The following is a 16,885-nucleotide window of genomic DNA, read 5'->3' on the forward strand; positions in this document are numbered from 1 at the left end:
AATAGGGAAGCTCAGGTATCGCCTTCAACTATTTGGTGTGGTCTCCGTAGAAGTCTGAGAAGCCCTGGTATAAGGGAATAGAGGTCCGTAGCTGCGTTCATTCTGCCACCTATGGTAATGTGGCTTATGCCCGTGCACCCACAGGGTCAGCACTGCCATTAGACTGTTCTAATTGTACTATTAGAGATCTCAGTCTACATTATAGGAATTCAGGTAAGAAACGTAGCAATTATTGCATACTTTTATAGTCATTACTTTGCACTTTTGTTTTTTTTTTGTATGGATTGACTTTTAATAATATGATTAAATGTTATAATTATTGGAAAACTGTTACAATATGATCGTATAAAAAAATGAATGAAAACTCCCACTATTTTCACATGATAATATAAACTTGCAGTTAAAAATTCTTCTTTCTTTCATTTTCAGAAACCTGATGCCTGCAAATCTTGTGGCTGCAGCCTTCCGATCGGTGAGACAAATACAGTATTGTAGCTTGAACATAAGATGCAGCAGGAACCTGCAGCCTGTGCTGAGATATTCAGATTCCCACAAATGTACCATCTTAGGTCTTCTGAATATAATGAGAACATTGTCTTCCAATGTGTTCGCACAGAAAGATTTGACAAGCTCAGTGATGCTCAGACAAACATTTCAGGAAGTTTCTTCCTTAGGTCATGGATTGTAACAGGAGGAGTAAAATACACATACAAAGACAAGGAGAACAAGTTGTATGGCAAAGTTTTTATGGCATCCAGAGGCTATATAAAGCCAATACAGATGTACCATATGGTGACACTTATAGAGCCAGTGGCGTAACTAAAGTACAATGGGCCCCGGTGTAAAATTTGGACCTGGGCCTCCACCTCCATGTTGGTTAGATGTATTGACCCTATAAAGACATGTGTGTTTACCCCCCATGTAATAATGACCCCTGTCCTTGCTGTTTCCTGTAATAATCTGCCCCATCCTGGCCCCTTTCTGTAATAATGTCCCCCATCATGGGCCCTTTCCAGGAATAATGTCCTCCATTCTGGTTCCATGCTATAACAATGCCCCCCATCCTGGTCTCCTTCCTGGAATAATGCCTCCATCCTGGGCTCCTTCCATTCTTCTCCAGCACATTTTAAAAATAAACAAACCATTATTTTTACCTTTTCCACTCCCACCCATGACATGTGGCTTCCTTCTCTGTAGCCGGCACAGAAGTCGGCAGCTGACGTCAGCATTCCGGCACAGGCAGCACATGATGTGAATGTCATGCGCCCCCCATCACTGGCGAGTCGACAACTGTTGTCGGTCTCTGATTGGCCGGCAGTGTGTATTGCAGCACAGGAAGGCGGCGGGTTTCTGCTCTGCAATACATTTCAGCTGAATTTTCATCAGAGGACGCACATCCTGGTGAAACTGGCGCTAGTGTTGGCGGGCCTCCCCCCCCCACATGGATGGACCCTATCAAGGTCACACCCTTTTTGACTGCGATTGTTACACCCCTATATGGAGCCTGTGTCGTTCTATAGTCCGGTGACCGTGTGTGCCTCTATACAAGAACAGTGCATTCATCTCTGCCATGTACATAAGGTCTAAAATAGAATCTATTGGTTCTCCTGACATGACTGTTTTAATTATTACTTGTACTCATGATGGATTAATAATCTCACAAGAACATTTATTAGAATTCTGTGTTTTGTTGTTTCTCTGTTATTTCTCCTGGAAATGTATGAATAAATTGACAATGGCAGTACCCAATCCCCCCAACTCAATAGCGTTTGCCAGTGTCAGAATTCTAAGAAATTTTTTGATTTGTTATTTTGTCAGGAGAAGTAACAGACCATCTTAGCCCTCGCGGGCAGGGTCCTCTCTCCTCATGTACCAGTCGGTGACTTGTTTTTGTTCAAATTATTGTACTTGTTGTTTGCTATGTATACCCCTTTTTCACATGCAAATGCATGGAATTAATGGCGCTATAATAATAAATAATAATAATAATCTTGAAGCTAGCTATACATTTCAAGGCCACCATACACATTTGGCTAACGTCAAGCGGACTGGCCAATATCGACAGGTTTGGCCAACAGTTTAAAGTTGGCCGACTGTCTCCCGACAGGATGATCCATCATGTCCACTTTCAGACTTCTAATTCTTTTATTTTCTAAGAGATAAGCCATTGCCAGAGATGTCTGGCAGCCACTGTCTCACAGAGAATACAAGGGCACTAGCTAGCTGAGCGCTCTTGTGTATGGGAGAGTTGGAGGAGATTCATTTGGCTGACAGCTATCTAAAGTGTATGGATTGGCTTTAGGTCTAAGAGGTAACGTTTCTCCTTGTGGAGCGTGACACACTGGCTTGTGACTTGTAGGATTGCTGCTTCCAATAGGTGGCACTATAGAGTTCAAGTCCTCTTTTTCTCTGAAGAGGCAATTTGCATAGTGGATTGGCTTTAGAAAGCAGTTGGCCACATGATTAGTTGGCTGATAGCAGGCTAGGTACCATCTCCAATCAGACCTCCATTTTTCTTTTCCTGCACTGATCGCCACCTTTTCTGTAATGTGCACATAAAAAAGTTCATTTGCAAAATAAACAGTTATCTATTTATATAATTAATTTTTATCATTTTTATTGCAGTATGCAACTGAGTACGTGACGTTCACAAGGAACACAACTGATGGAAACATCACCATGGAGCGGGTGAGGTTCTGAGCTTAGTGAATTCTATAAGCTACAAACCATGGGGCCGATTTATCAAGACTTGAGCAAGCGCACACTCGAACTACACCAGTATTGCTGTAGTACACAAAGCTGAATTCATTAAAGGGGTTCTTCAAGAATAGAAAAAAATAAATAACCACTTTAAATCTGTGGCGTGCACTGTGCCAAAAATGCAGTAGCCAGTAGCATTTCTGGCCTACAAAATGCTGGCATTTGTGATTAATTTGATGAGCGGTTGGGGCATGGCCACGTCCTTCCCCCAGGTTTGCCCATTTTGGCGGAGCTGATTTAAACTGGCGTGGAAACACTAAAAGTCTCAGAATTTTTGCACAATTCCCCTTGAGCCAAAAATGTGCAACTTTTCAAGTCTTTTACCAAAATTTCTGGCTTAAAAGCTTGGAATCGGTCCCCATATATGTAGATATAGAAAAATCACCATGCACTGTTGAAATAACACAGTTCTCATATCTAAAATATTAGGGAATTACCTAACAAAGTTGAGCCAACTGGACAACCCCTGTCTATATGTCCTAATATAGCATATGATTTGGGGGTACCCATGGGCTTCTCTCTTATGAGCTAAAATGGGGAGTTGCTCTGGTCTCTAGAGTTATTACTACAGGCAAAATGCCACAATAACAGATCCCCAGCAGTCAGGTCACCATCATGGTGTATTGGTGGGTCACCCATATAATAAATACAAGTGCTTATGAACATGTTAATTAATTATTACACTATATGATATAATACTTCCCCTGGATGATATTTAATATCTAAGATTGAATGCATACAATCCCTTCATTATCTGAGATGGTTCCTGCTCATTAATTTAGAGAACAGCATGTAGATATAAGTCATCCTCCAATAAAAATATCTTAAAACTCATGTGTCCCTCAAGTCACCTCCTGATCCCAGTAGTTTCCTTGTATCTGCATACTAATGACTACTTTGGAGTGCAGACCGACATCACAAATATCTCATTAAAGCCACATCTAATGAGCCAGTGTCTGTCTTGTTACAGGAAACTGGGAATTAACATGAATTTGATACTGATGTTCTTGTATTTCCGTCATTAGAGATTAGCCAGTCATTTTCATATTTGTGATAACTAAAAGAGTTCAAGTAAACCGCAGACTTAATTACCGCACAGGATCAGTTGTTCTTCTGCTGATTGTCCAGGCTATTTCATCACTTGGAGTTTCTTAAGAATTCCAATTTCTGACAGAAGACAGATTTATCTATCGGACTTTGAAGTTTGAAAAGTAACCATACAAGGCACAATATCTATGTGCCAATGATAACGAGTGATAATGATAACTTCTTCATATTCACTCATTACCACTCAGAAGTGGTTTACTAAAACATAGCATAGGGGAAACATTGGACACTGGCTGTGTTAGTTGGCTGTTTATTACAGCGGTGCATTATGGTTGGGAAAATGTCTTTTTGACTGTTGCATGCATAATTCTGATCAGCAATGGACTGGAGTGGATGCCATAGTATCCATATGTCCAGGAGATCCAATGAGTCTTACATAATCAAACTGCACTCTTAGCAAATGTACATACAGTGGGAAAAAAATTATTTAGTCAGCCACCAATTGTGCAAGTTCTCCCACATAAAAAGATGAGAGAGGCCTGTAATTGACATCATATGTAGACCTCAACTATGAGAGACAAAATGAGAAAACAAATCCTGAAAATCACATTGTCTGATTTGGAAAAAATTTTTTTCTAATTTTGGTGGAAAATAAGTATTTGGTCAATTACAAACAAGCAAGATTTCTGCCTCTCACAGACCTGTAACTTCTTCTTTAAGAGGCTCCTCTGTCCCCCACTCATTACCTGTACCGAAGTTGTTATCAGTATAAAAGACACCTGTCCGCAACCTCAAACAGTCACACTCCAAACTCCACTATGGTGAAGGCCAAAGAGCTGTCAAAGGACACCAGAAACAAAATTGTAGCCCTGCACCAGGCTGGGAAGACTGAATCTGCAATAGGCAAGCAGCTTGGTGTGAAGAAATCAACTGTGGAAGCAATAATTAGAAAATGGAAGACTTACAAGACCACTGATAATCTCCCTCGATCTGGGGCTCCACACAAGATGTCACCCCGTGGGGTCAAAATGATCTCAAGAACGGTGAGCAAAAATCCCAGAACCACATGGGGGGACATAGTGAATGACCTGCAGAGAGCTGGGACCAACGTTACATAGGCTGCCATCAGTAACACACTACGCCGCCAGGGACTCAGATCCTGCAGTGCCAGACGTGTCCCCCTGCTTAAGCCATTACATGTCCGGGCCCGTCTGAAGTGTGCTAGGGAGCATTTGGATGATCCAGAAGAGTACTGGGAGAATGTCATATGGTCTGATGAAACCAAAGTAGAATTGTTTGGTAGAAACACAACTCGGCGTGTTGTGAATGCTGAGTTGCATCCAAAGAACACCATACCTACTGTGAAGCATGGGGGTGGCAACATCATGCTTTGGGGCTGTTTCTCTGCTAAGGGACCAGGATGACTGATCCATGTACATGAAAGAATGAATCGGGCCATGTATTGTGAGATTTTGAGTGCAAACCTCCTTCCATCAGCAAGGGCATTGAAGATGAAACGTGGCTGGGTCTTTCAGCATGACAATCATCCCAAGCACACCATCAGGGCAACGAAGGAGTGGCTTCATAAGAAGCATTTCAAGGTCCTGGAGTGGCCTAGCCAGTCTCCAGATCTAAACCCTATAGAAAACCTTTGCAGGGAGTTGAAAATCCGTGTTGCCCAGCGACAGCCCCAAAACATCACTGCTCTAGAGGAGATCTGCATGGAGGAATGGGCCAACATACCATCAACAGTGTGTGCCAACCTTGTGAAGACTTACAGAAAACATTTGACCTCTGTCATTGCCAACAAAGGATATATAATAAAGTATTAAGATGAATTTTTGTAATTGACCAAATACTTACAGTATTTTCCACCAAAATTTGAAAAAATGTATTTCCAAATCAGACAATGTGATTTTCAGGATTTGTTTTCTCATTTTGTCTCTCATAGTTGAGGTCTACCTATGATGTCAATTACAGGCCTCTCTCATCTTTTTAAGTGGGAGAACTTGCACAATTGGTGGCTGACTAAATACTTTTTTCCCCACTGTATATACATATATATACAGTGGTGGCCAAAAGTATTGGCACCCCTGCAATTCTGTCAGATAATACTCAGTTTCTTCCTGAAAATGATTGCAATCACAAATTCTTTGGTATTATTATCTTCATTTAATTTGTCTTCAATGAAAAAACACAAAAAGAATTGTCCTAAACCCAAATTGGATATAATTCCACACCAAACCTAAAAAAGGGGGTGGACAAAAGTATTGGCACTGTTTGAAAAATCATGTGATGCTTCTCTAATTCGTGTAATTAACAGCACCTATAACTTACCTGTGGCACCTAACAGGTGTTGGCAATAACTAAATCACACTTGCAGCCAATTAACATGGATTAAAGTTGACTCAACCTCTGTCCTGTGTCCTTGTGTGTACCACATTGAGCTTGGAGAAAAGAAAGAAGACCAAAGAACTGTCTGAGGACTTGAGAAACCAAATTGTGAGGAAGCATGAGCAATCTCAAGGCTACAAGTCCATCTCCAAAGGCCTGAATGTTCCTGTGTCTTCCGTGCGCAGTGTCATCAAGAAGTTTAAAGCCCATGGCACTGTGGCTAACCTCCCTAGATGTGGACGGAAAAGAAAAATTGACGAGAGATTTCAACGCAAGATTGTGCGGATGGTGGATAAAGAACCTCGACTAACATCCAAACAAGTTCAAGCTGCCCTGCAGTCCGAGGGTACAACAGTGTCAACCCGTACTATCCGTCGGCGTCTGAATGAAAAGGGACTGTATGGTAGGATACCCAGGAAGACCCCACTTCTTATCCCGAGACATAAAAAAGCCAGGCTGGAGTTTGCCAAAACTTACCTGAGAAAGCCTAAAACGTTTTGGAAGAATGTTCTATGGTCAGATGAGACAAAAGTCGAGCTTTTTGGGAAAAATCATCAACATAGAGTGTACAGGAAAAAAAAAGAGGCATTCAAAGAAAAGAGCACGGTCCCTACAGTCAAACATGGCGGAGGTTCCCTGATGTTTTGGGGTTGCTTTGCTGCCTCTGGCACTGGACTGCTTGACCGTGTGCATGGCATTATGAAGTCTGAAGACTACCAATAAATTTTGCAGCATAATGTAGGGCCCAGTGTGAGAAAGATGGGTCTCCCTCAGAGGTCATGGGTCTTCCAGCAGGACAATGACCCAAAACACACTTCCAAAAGCACTATAAAATGGTTTGAGAGAAAGCACTGGAGACTTCTAAGGTGGCCAGCAATGAGTCCTGACCTGAATCCCATAGAACACCTGTGGAGAGATCTCAAAATGGCAGTTTGGAGAAGGCACCCTTCAAATATCAGGGACCTGGAGCAGTTTGCCAAAGAAGAATGGTCTACAATTCCAGCAGAGCATTGTAAGAAACTCATTGATGGTTACCGGAAGCGGTTGTTCGCAGTTATTTTGGCAAAAGGTTGTGCAACCAAGTATTAGGCTGAGGGTGCCAATACTTTTGTCTGGCCCATTTTTGGAGTTTTGTGTGAAATGATCAATGATTTCATTTTTACTTCATTCTCTTTTGTGTTTTTTCATTGAAGACTAATTAAATGAAGATAATAATACCAAAGAATTTGTGATTGCAATCATTTTCAGGAAGAAACTGAGTATTATCTGACAGAATTGCAGGGGTGCCAATACTTTTGGCCACCACTGTATATCATAGTTCTCCAAACAGAGTGCAAGATGTCCACTTATTCCATGTTTGATCAACATGAAGACAACTATACATTTATTTATTAAAGGCCCCTATACACATTAGTTTAAAATCAACTGAACCCTATGACTTGGGTTGGAATGCCCGACCATGTACTGTAACGCCGGGGTCTTCAGACTGTCCCTCTGGACAGATGATGTCTGGAGAGATGAGATTCGAATAGTGTGAATCCAAATGCCCAATCCTTTGTTATACCAGGAGATGAGCCGCCATTAGAAGAGTCTGGCAGCAGCTTACTACTTTCTACGCATTGAAAAAACATGAATATTCCATCAATCCTAGAGTTTATGTATATGGTGGAGTCAAAAGATAAAGCTGCTGGCCACTACCGATAGCAATCTAAAATGAAATGGTACCTTAAGTTTCTTTCCAAGGGTGTATGTACCAGAGAGATAGCCTAAAACCCAGCCCAGATTGGGTGCATCCCTTTATGCTGGGAATACAAGGATAACAGTGTTATGTTGATTTTTCAGGTGCCTGTGGGGATGGAAGTTGAAGGAATGAACATTCTGGGACTCGTTCTCTTCGCTCTTATATTGGGAGTAGCCTTAAAAAAGTTGGGTCCAGAAGGGGAAGAACTGATAAAATTTTTCAACGCGTTTAATGAGGCCACAATGGTTATTGTTTCTTGGATTATGTGGTAAGTGCAGCAAGCCGACTTTTTTAAGAAAACGATTGTTCCTGAAGTTTTGCTCCTATGAAGTTCCCATTGCCCCTATGACCCATTATCAGTCAGACTCAGATCAGTGGCTTAGGCTGCTACATCCTCAGGTTGGCCTGCAAGTCATCATGATATATAGTAGAAAAACTAATGAAATGTTTTCCTTTATTGTCAGAAGGATGCCTCAAGAATAAGATGATCATATATAGTCTGGCTCCATCATTCCCACAGGAGCCGTAATCTGTAGGGAAACCTAGCAGCAAATGTTCTAATCCCCATGCATTGCCACCACTGGTGAAATTATGTATTACATGGTGCCTTTGAAAATCAATTATCTGATCATGTAATATTTACTCACTTATATAGCGCCATTAATATTTGACATATTACGTTCTTGGTCCACTTTAATATCAGGTGCAGTAATGAGATATGCCCCAGTGATCATTTCTCTGTCTGTCTTAAATAACCATAGATACAGTACAATATAATTGAATCTTCAAGTATGAAAAGTCTTATCTGAACCCCAGATGTTCTATTATCTTATGAAATGTGAGTGTTGATTCTTGCCATATTGACAGCGGTCACATTGTATTTTTGTGATTTAGGTACGTTCCTATTGGAATCATGTTTCTTGTTGGAAGCAAGCTTGTTGAAATGGGAAACATTGTGCTCTTGGTGACCAGTCTGGGGAAATACATAATGGCATCTATTTTGGGTCATATTATCCACGGAGGGATTGTGCTTCCTCTTATTTATTTTGCTTTTACTCGCAAGAATCCCTACACATTCCTGTTAGGATTGATAACCCCTTTTGCAACAGCATTTGCAACATGTTCAAGGTAAGCAAGTATTGAACCTATGAACCTTTTCGTTATTTGCTGCAAGTCTATTTTGTTAAACTGATCTTCTGGTACTGAAAATTTGATAAGTATACGTCCAACCCCAAAGGGACCACCATGTTCCCTAGATTCTTTACACAGGCATAGTCTCCCATTCATAAAGTGCCTGCAGCTTAGTTTCATTTAGCAACTGTGTTTGGTACTGCAGCTTAGTCCCATTTTGCAGCTATGCCTGTTACTGCAGCGTAGTCCCATTTTGCAGCTATGCATGTTACTGTAGCTTAGTCCCAATTGGCAGCTGTGCCTGGAGCTGGAGCTTAGTCCCATTTGGCATTGTGCCTGGTACTGTAGCCTAGTCCCATTTGGCACTGTGCCTAATACTGCAGCTTAGGCACACTTTGCATCTGTGTATGGTACTTTAGCTTAGTCCCTTTTGGCACTGTGCCTAGTACTGCAGCTTAGTCTCATTTTGCAGCTGTGCCTGGTACTGTAGCGTAGTCCCATTTGGCACTGTGCCTGGTACTGCAGCTTAGGCTCACTTTGCAGCTGTGCCTGGTACTGTAGCGTAGTCCCATTTGGCACTGTGCCTGGTACTGCAGCTTAAAGTGGTCCAAATTGAATAAAATAAAAAAGCGGTCTATAGGGCGCTAAAAGAATGAACACTAGAGGTGAAAAATTTTTTAGGGCTAAAAAATAAATTTAATGAGCTCTTTCCCTTGGTACTGCAGCTTAGGCTCACTTTACTGCTAAGCCTGTTAACGTAGCTTAGTCCCAATTGGCATCTGTGCCTGGTACTGTAGCTTAGTCCCATTTGGCACTGTGGCTGGTACTGCAGCTTAGTCTCACTTTGCAGCTGTGTCTGGTACTGTAGCTTAGTCCCAATTGGCAGCTGTGCCTGGTACTGTAGCTTAGTCCCTTTTGGCACTGTGCCTAGTACTGCAGCTTAGTCTCACTTTGCAACTGTGCCTGGTACTGTAGCTTAGTCCGATTTGGAAACTGTGCCTGGTATTGCAGCCTAGTCCCATTTGGCAGCTGTACCTGGTACTGTAGCTCAGTCCCATTGGATGTCTGTATATACAGCAAGGGAGATGTGAAGCTGCAGTCTTGGCGTGATACACCCTAACAACAGTCAAGGTCAGACTAGTTCACCAGACTACTAGAGGACTCTCTAGTGGGCCCAAGCTCTAACACAATGATGGATCCCAAAAATCTAGCAGAAATCAACCGCATTGGGAGGAGACTTTAAAGCAAATGATTTGCCACTAAGGTCTATTTATTATGGGTTCAATTAAAAATAACTGGATCTTATTAGTTGTTCTGTGTACAATGCTAACATCATGACGCCATGAAAAGTATACATGCACACGTTCAGGATATGTCTATTTTTGAGCCATTTTCTGATTTTTTTAATTTTCTCTTTCTTAGCTCTGCAACTCTCCCAACCATGATCAAATGTATAGAAGAAAACAATGGAATAGACAAAAGGATAAGCAGGTTCATCCTTCCCATCGGGGCCACAGTGAATATGGATGGTGCAGCTATATTCCAGTGCATGGCAGCAGTATTCATCGCCCAGATGAATAACTATGACCTAAATGCTGGACAGATCTTCACAATTCTGTAAGATACTAGTTTTTCCACCATGCTAGTAAATCAAATGGTCCCATGCAAAGTGTCAAGTCACAAAATTTTGAATGAATCAGTGTTTGCAGAACGATCATTTAGCAGACACAACCGTACACATTGAAGTCTAGATTGGCTGTTACATTTGTTCATATTGGGCATAGAAGATCAATAACAAATGGCTTAGGACAAATTATCTTTCTGGAAATGTGAGGTCACCACTCCACCCAAAACATTGAGACTGGAGCAGAAGCTGGACCCAGGGAGTGTGAATACCTGATGAGCTTGTCATTTTAGGAGTTTTACATAGTTTGGCGACCACTTTCCTGAAAGTGGACAACCGCTTTAGGAGTTACGATGAAACCATAAATGCAGTTTATGAACTGCCTGTCCAGAAACCTAACATGTCTGAACAATGACGCTCTGTGTAGGTCAGTAATTGTAACAGAATCTCACTGAATTGTTATACTATAGCTTCTTAGCGTATATTTTTATGCAACAAAGATTATTATGCAATTAATTCCTGCCAGACGCAGCTATCTTTCACTTTCATACTTTTTTTTTAAATCCCCATCTTTCAAAAGCCATTTTGTTTTTTTTTATTTTTCTGTTGACATAAAAAGCCATTTTTTGGGGGACGAGTTCTAGTGTTGAATGACATAATTTAAATTACCAGCGTCTATAATTTTTCAATGTTTCATGTTTTTCGGCATTTGTCTTTAGTTTTTTACAATGTTCATCATGCAAGACAAATAATGCGATATTTTAACATTTCAGACTATTTTTTTATCTAGTGATACCAAATTTTTATTTGTTGGGTTTTTCTTTACAGAATTTGAAAAAAAAATGTGATTTGAAATGTTATGATCTTTTTATTAATATTTTTTAAAAGTGAATTATATTTTTATTGTTTTTCTTTTTATAGCCTATTGAGTGACAGAGGGTCCTCCTTTGGCTGACCATTTAGATGCAGTGATAGCTATTGACTGCAGCATCTGAAGGGTTAAACTGCCGTGATTTGAGCTAGCTTCAACTACAGCAATTAGATGCAGGTGTCATCTGTATAATACAGATAGCATTCTCTGTGTATAGTGCAGGCTAAGCTCCTGAGCCTGCTCCATACATGCACACCCAAAATCCTACACGCATTTATAGCATGTGTTAGGAGGGACTTAAAACTAGACATATACATATTCTGCAAATGATTTTTCATTTCCTGCCCCATTTTGACATTTTTTAACCAATTGAGAGCTGTACCATATGCCTGTCACCCATCTGACTAGTACCTTGATCAGCAAGAACTCTGGTCTACACATGGGTATTGCTGGTTGGCTGATATCTCAAGACAAGGATCTTTAATGGGTCAGACAATAACTTACAGGATAGTAACCTACAGGTAGCAGAAGAAGTTTTCTTCCTTCCATGGGAAAGATAAATTACATTTGACATATTGCTAAAAAAAATTCTTTGATGCTTTCTGTATGTTTCCAATATTCTTCCACTAATTTCAACAATTTTTCTTTCATTCACAGTGTGACAGCCACTGCCTCGAGTGTTGGTGCCGCTGGAATACCTGCAGGGGGAGTTCTAACTATAGCAATTATTCTAGAGGCCATTGGACTTCCCACAAATGACTTGTCATTGATACTGGCTGTTGACTGGATAGTGTAAGTATGTAAGAGGGGTTCTAGAGAATGTCCACCTTTTTAAAGACAAATATGGGCTGATGAATGGTCGTTCATCAGTCGTAACGGTCAAAGAAAACCTCAGACTGTATCTGAAATGTTGGGGGGGGGGGTTTCGGGGCAATTACAGTCCATTGCTTATTATCATCAGAAAAAATCCAACACACCTAATCGGTCTTGGAACTATGTTCATTAGTTGGTCATCAGTTTAAACGAACAATCATTTGTTTCATTGATCCAGTCAACAATAGTTTATTATGGTCTAAATTGCCCATTTCAGCCACTTTTATCTCTTGGGTATGGGGGCCATAACACATAAATGCAATAACTGATTACATAGGACTTTTTGTTGTCTGTAACTGTAGAAGGCTTTTAGCCAAGGCTGTTAGCAAAGTTGTACAAGTGCAAGAAGGTTTAGTCCCACAAATAAAAGGAACAAATGGACTGAAATAGACCATAAGAAAATCTACCAGTCACTTTGAAGCTAACAGTCATTTAGATTATAGAGTACGGCCACCAAGTTTCTGTGCCTATCTCAAAAAGGCGGACGCTGCCCAAAATGAGGTCAAACACAGAACCAAGTGACTCCGTCTGGTTCACTAAAGTCAATGGCCCTGTTGGCCATCAAGAAGCCGCGAAATTTTGATGTCAACCTGGTCTAACATACATTTGATGAAGTTCTAAGGGGCTACTAATAAAATTCCCCAAATGCCAAACTGAGACCCGGAGCAGTATATCAAATTTTGCTCCCTTTTTACAGTTCTCACTTCCAGTACTATCTGGTGCAATTACCTAATCAATAAATCAGGAGAAACTACATACTTCACTCTTACTACACTCCCAAAAGACTCATATTTTAAGAAATAAAAGTTTATATTTATAGCAGGAGTCCTGGTTACTCCAGCATGGCCCAGAGTACAAGTTACACAATACAGTAGATGGCTATGCTCCAGAGCGGTGAAGGAGAAAGACCAGCAGCATTGTCCTTTTAATTATAGTGTGCTCGAGGAAGGGACTCATGGTCCAGACTAATTGAAGTAGAAACCTCAGAACCACAAAAAAAGAAAATGGGACTGTGGGTCTTGCTGTAGTGTTATTTATTTTGATCCAGCAAGGAGTCAAAACAGATATGGTCCAATGTTTCGACCGAGAGCGGTCTTTATCAAGGACATCTTTGTGTAGCAAGATCCGGGAACAAGGAATGCACTAGCCTGTAAGTATATACTCTGCCACATTTCCTGGTTCCTGGCTCTTGCTACACACAGATGTCCTTGATAAAGACCACTCTCGGTCGAAACGTTGGACCATATCTGTTTTGACTCCTTGCTGGATCAAAATAAATAACACTACAGCAAGGCCTACAGTCCCATTTTCTTTTTTTGTGATGCTGAGGTTTCTACTTCGATATGCTCCAGAACAAGGGTGAACATATCATTGGTGCATCATGTGCAGTCGCACAGGGGCCCAAGACATAAGGTTGGCTGGGTGCAGTCTTGTTGATAAATTCTTGACCTTCCAAATTCCTCTGTCTGACATGTTCCTTTTTGTATAGGGATCGGACCACCACTGTGGTAAACGTCGAAGGAGACGCTCTTGGAGCAGGTATCCTCCATCATCTCAATCAAAAAGAAGCAGCGAAGAACCAGCAGGAGCTGAGTGATGTCTACGTCGAAGCCGTGCCAAACTGCAAGTCGGAAGAGGAAACCTCCCCCCTTGTAATGCACCGGGACCAGCTCTCAAATCCCCCCAACGAATCGGTGCCTGAATCTAAGGAGTCAGTTCTGTGATGTGCCATGTGGTGCTCATGATTGTGGTTAGACTGCTGGTCGGTCCTTAAGACCAGACATTGCTCACTGCCAGTATGAGCTGCTAGAGTAGCGACTCCTTCCCAAATCCTAAACAGATCCCCACACAATGAAATCCTTGACGATAACCACTAATAAATCTTACAGTATCTCGATGACGTCCATATTACAAGAAAAAGATAATTTTGTCCAATGGGCCTCATTTATAACACTGTCTGACAGAAAAACATGGGTTTGTTGCCCTTAGCAACCAATTGGATTTCTTAAACTGTGAAAAGCTTCATTGTGCTTGGTTGCTATGGGCAACAAGGACAATGTTTCTGTCAGATAATTTTGATAAATAGGGTCCAATGTTGATGGAAAATCATAGAAATTCATAATATCTTGCTCTCAATGTTAAACACTGTGTTACTTGACTTCAAGATAGTAACAATGGCAGTTCCGCACAGGCCTTAAAGATGTATTCCCATCTTCCTAGATGGATCATTTTTGCAATTTTCTGCTTATTTAAATTTGCAGCCATTCTTGAGCAATTTTCTTTTGTTTACAGCTCGTTGCCTAGGAAACTGACCACCGTTGTCTAGCTTGTAAGCAATGAGCTGACACTGGTCGGAATTAAGAGGTAACCACGCGCTTCAGCTTCAAAACAGTGCTGAAAGCTCAGTAGAAGAGATATTGTAAGCACTGCACTTGTTTTGCTGTCTAGCAGCAGTGGTCGGTCTCCAAGGCGACAAGCTCTAAACAAAAAGAAATGTATTAATATCTCAAAAACGGTTGAAAATTTTAATAAGCAGTAAACTGCAAAAATGCTTGTATTTGCAGAGACTATCCGACAATATCCATTTATGAAAATGGGAATAACCCTTTAATGCATGTCACCAGTATTATAAATGGCACCTGGTAGGTGGGGTATGGGAGCTTTATGGTATTCCGCAGAACAACATTTAACAACTTTTACAGCTTAGAGGCTGCCCCCCCATAATAAGGAATAGTTTACCCAAGGGCTTTAGTATAGATAAAAATGTGTGACATTTGCTTCAATGTGGTTACCAGGACTAGCCCACACATTGGTCAGTCCCCATTATCTGAAATTGAGGATGAGGTTGTAGGATTGGACTATGGGACCCGGGATATGGGGTATTTTGTATGTCCACTGATGTTTACTATTGATATGTTTTACTGTAGTCGCATTCCTGTGTTACTTTCTACACTGACCGTTGTGACCAGGGCAGTGCCTCCGTCTGTCTCATCCCTTGTAACCTACTGTCTCATGAATGCTTGTACTTGCGCTTTGTTCTCTCTGTAAAGAGAATTGTCTTTTTTTCCGTTTTGTTAGATGCCTTAGCAAAGTAGACAGTTATTTTGCAGAAATTAAATTCACTCCATGAGAAATGCATTTACCAGTTGTCAGTTTTTTTTTAATTCTTTTGGCTACGTTCCCACGATGAGCTTTACAGGCTGCAGAATTTCTGCACCTATTATTTCAATTACCGTAAGTTACTTGCGTCTTTTATTGCGTTTTTGTGTGCGTTTTTTAACATGCGTTTTTATCTCGGTTTTGACACTGCGGTTTTTGTCTCTTTTTGGTAAGTCATGCTTTAACTAATGCTGCTTTGATTTTGATACTTCATGGTATTTGGCTTTGACAACATTTTATTGATATACTTAGGTGCGGATTACATGCGTTTTTGATGCGTTTCCGCCACGAAAATATACTTAAAATGCATGTGGGTTTTTTACCTGCGGATTTTCCGCATCTAATGCAAGTCTATGGGGAAAATTTGCACAGAAAACTCAGCTTACCCGCAAGAGAAATTGACTTACTGCAATTTTAAAACCACGTACCGCAGGTCAGCTTATACTGCGTTAAAAAAAAAGCACAGTGGGCAGGAGATCTCTATAAATCCCATCCACTTTACTGAAACTGTAGGACACTGCATTTTTAAAACAGCAAATATATGCAGCGTCAAAAACGCACCAAGAGCACATCATGTGAACGTAGCCCTAGGCTAGGTTCCCACGATGAGTGTTTGGTGAGTTGTTCATGCTGCATATTTTTGAAAAAATGCAAGTAACTTCCTTTACTTAATGGGTGCAGAAAGGGTGCAGAAAATCTGCAACATCAAAAGCTCATTGTGGGAATGTAGCCTTATCTGTGCTGACTTTTTTTTAAAGAGGATTTCCCAAGCTAAAGGTATAAGACCTTGAGATGTTCTCATCCTCCCAGATTCCGTTTCTTTCCTAGATTCTGTCCAAAAATGATAGCAAGAAATGGAACCATTACAAATTATTAATTAAAGGGGAATATCCAGTTTCCTAAAAAAGAACACGGATCATCAGGATATACAGAAGGTGAGCAAAACACTGCACTCCAGAAAAAGATGATTATTAGATTCAGGTTAAAATCAGCGCTGAACTTTGCAGACCACTCATGGCTGCAAATTGCGGATGTGACGGGCTCCATGTGCAGTCCAGTGTGCTCGGCCACAGAGCAAATGGGTGCAAGAGCAATTATTTACAGTCACTTGTTTGATCCATAAATTAGACCGGACTGTCTACATGCTGCGATTTTTTTCCATACAGATCTGAGGTCTGACCGAAAAGACTCTCATGTCAGCTTAGCTTTTGACCCCTTTCCTTTAAGGTGTTTTTCTGTGTTTTTCATGTATAGAACATGTAGTCATTATAGTCTATGGGTGTGT

The 16,885-nt window shown here is 40.9% G+C and overlaps 1 protein-coding gene across 1 annotated transcript in view; it reads left to right on the forward strand.

Moving 5' to 3' along the window:
- The window catches only part of SLC1A4 (solute carrier family 1 member 4), a 42,573-nt gene extending 26,994 nt beyond the window's left edge, over window positions 1-15,579 (forward strand). Inside the window, exons 2-8 of the mRNA XM_073672168.1 lie at window positions 430-472; window positions 2,626-2,688; window positions 8,044-8,210; window positions 8,837-9,070; window positions 10,496-10,690; window positions 12,226-12,360; window positions 13,931-15,579. Of these exons, the coding sequence (XP_073528269.1) occupies window positions 430-472; window positions 2,626-2,688; window positions 8,044-8,210; window positions 8,837-9,070; window positions 10,496-10,690; window positions 12,226-12,360; window positions 13,931-14,165 (1,072 nt within the window). The 3' untranslated portion in view covers window positions 14,166-15,579. The remainder of the gene's footprint in view (window positions 1-429; window positions 473-2,625; window positions 2,689-8,043; window positions 8,211-8,836; window positions 9,071-10,495; window positions 10,691-12,225; window positions 12,361-13,930) is intronic.
- Window positions 15,580-16,885: the final 1,306 nt, after the last annotated feature.

This window comes from Phyllobates terribilis, unplaced genomic scaffold (genome assembly GCF_046119375.1).
Source record: "Phyllobates terribilis strain yellow unplaced genomic scaffold, ASM4611937v1 Scaffold_3__8_contigs__length_932513732, whole genome shotgun sequence".
Lineage (NCBI taxonomy): Eukaryota > Metazoa > Chordata > Amphibia > Anura > Dendrobatidae > Phyllobates > Phyllobates terribilis.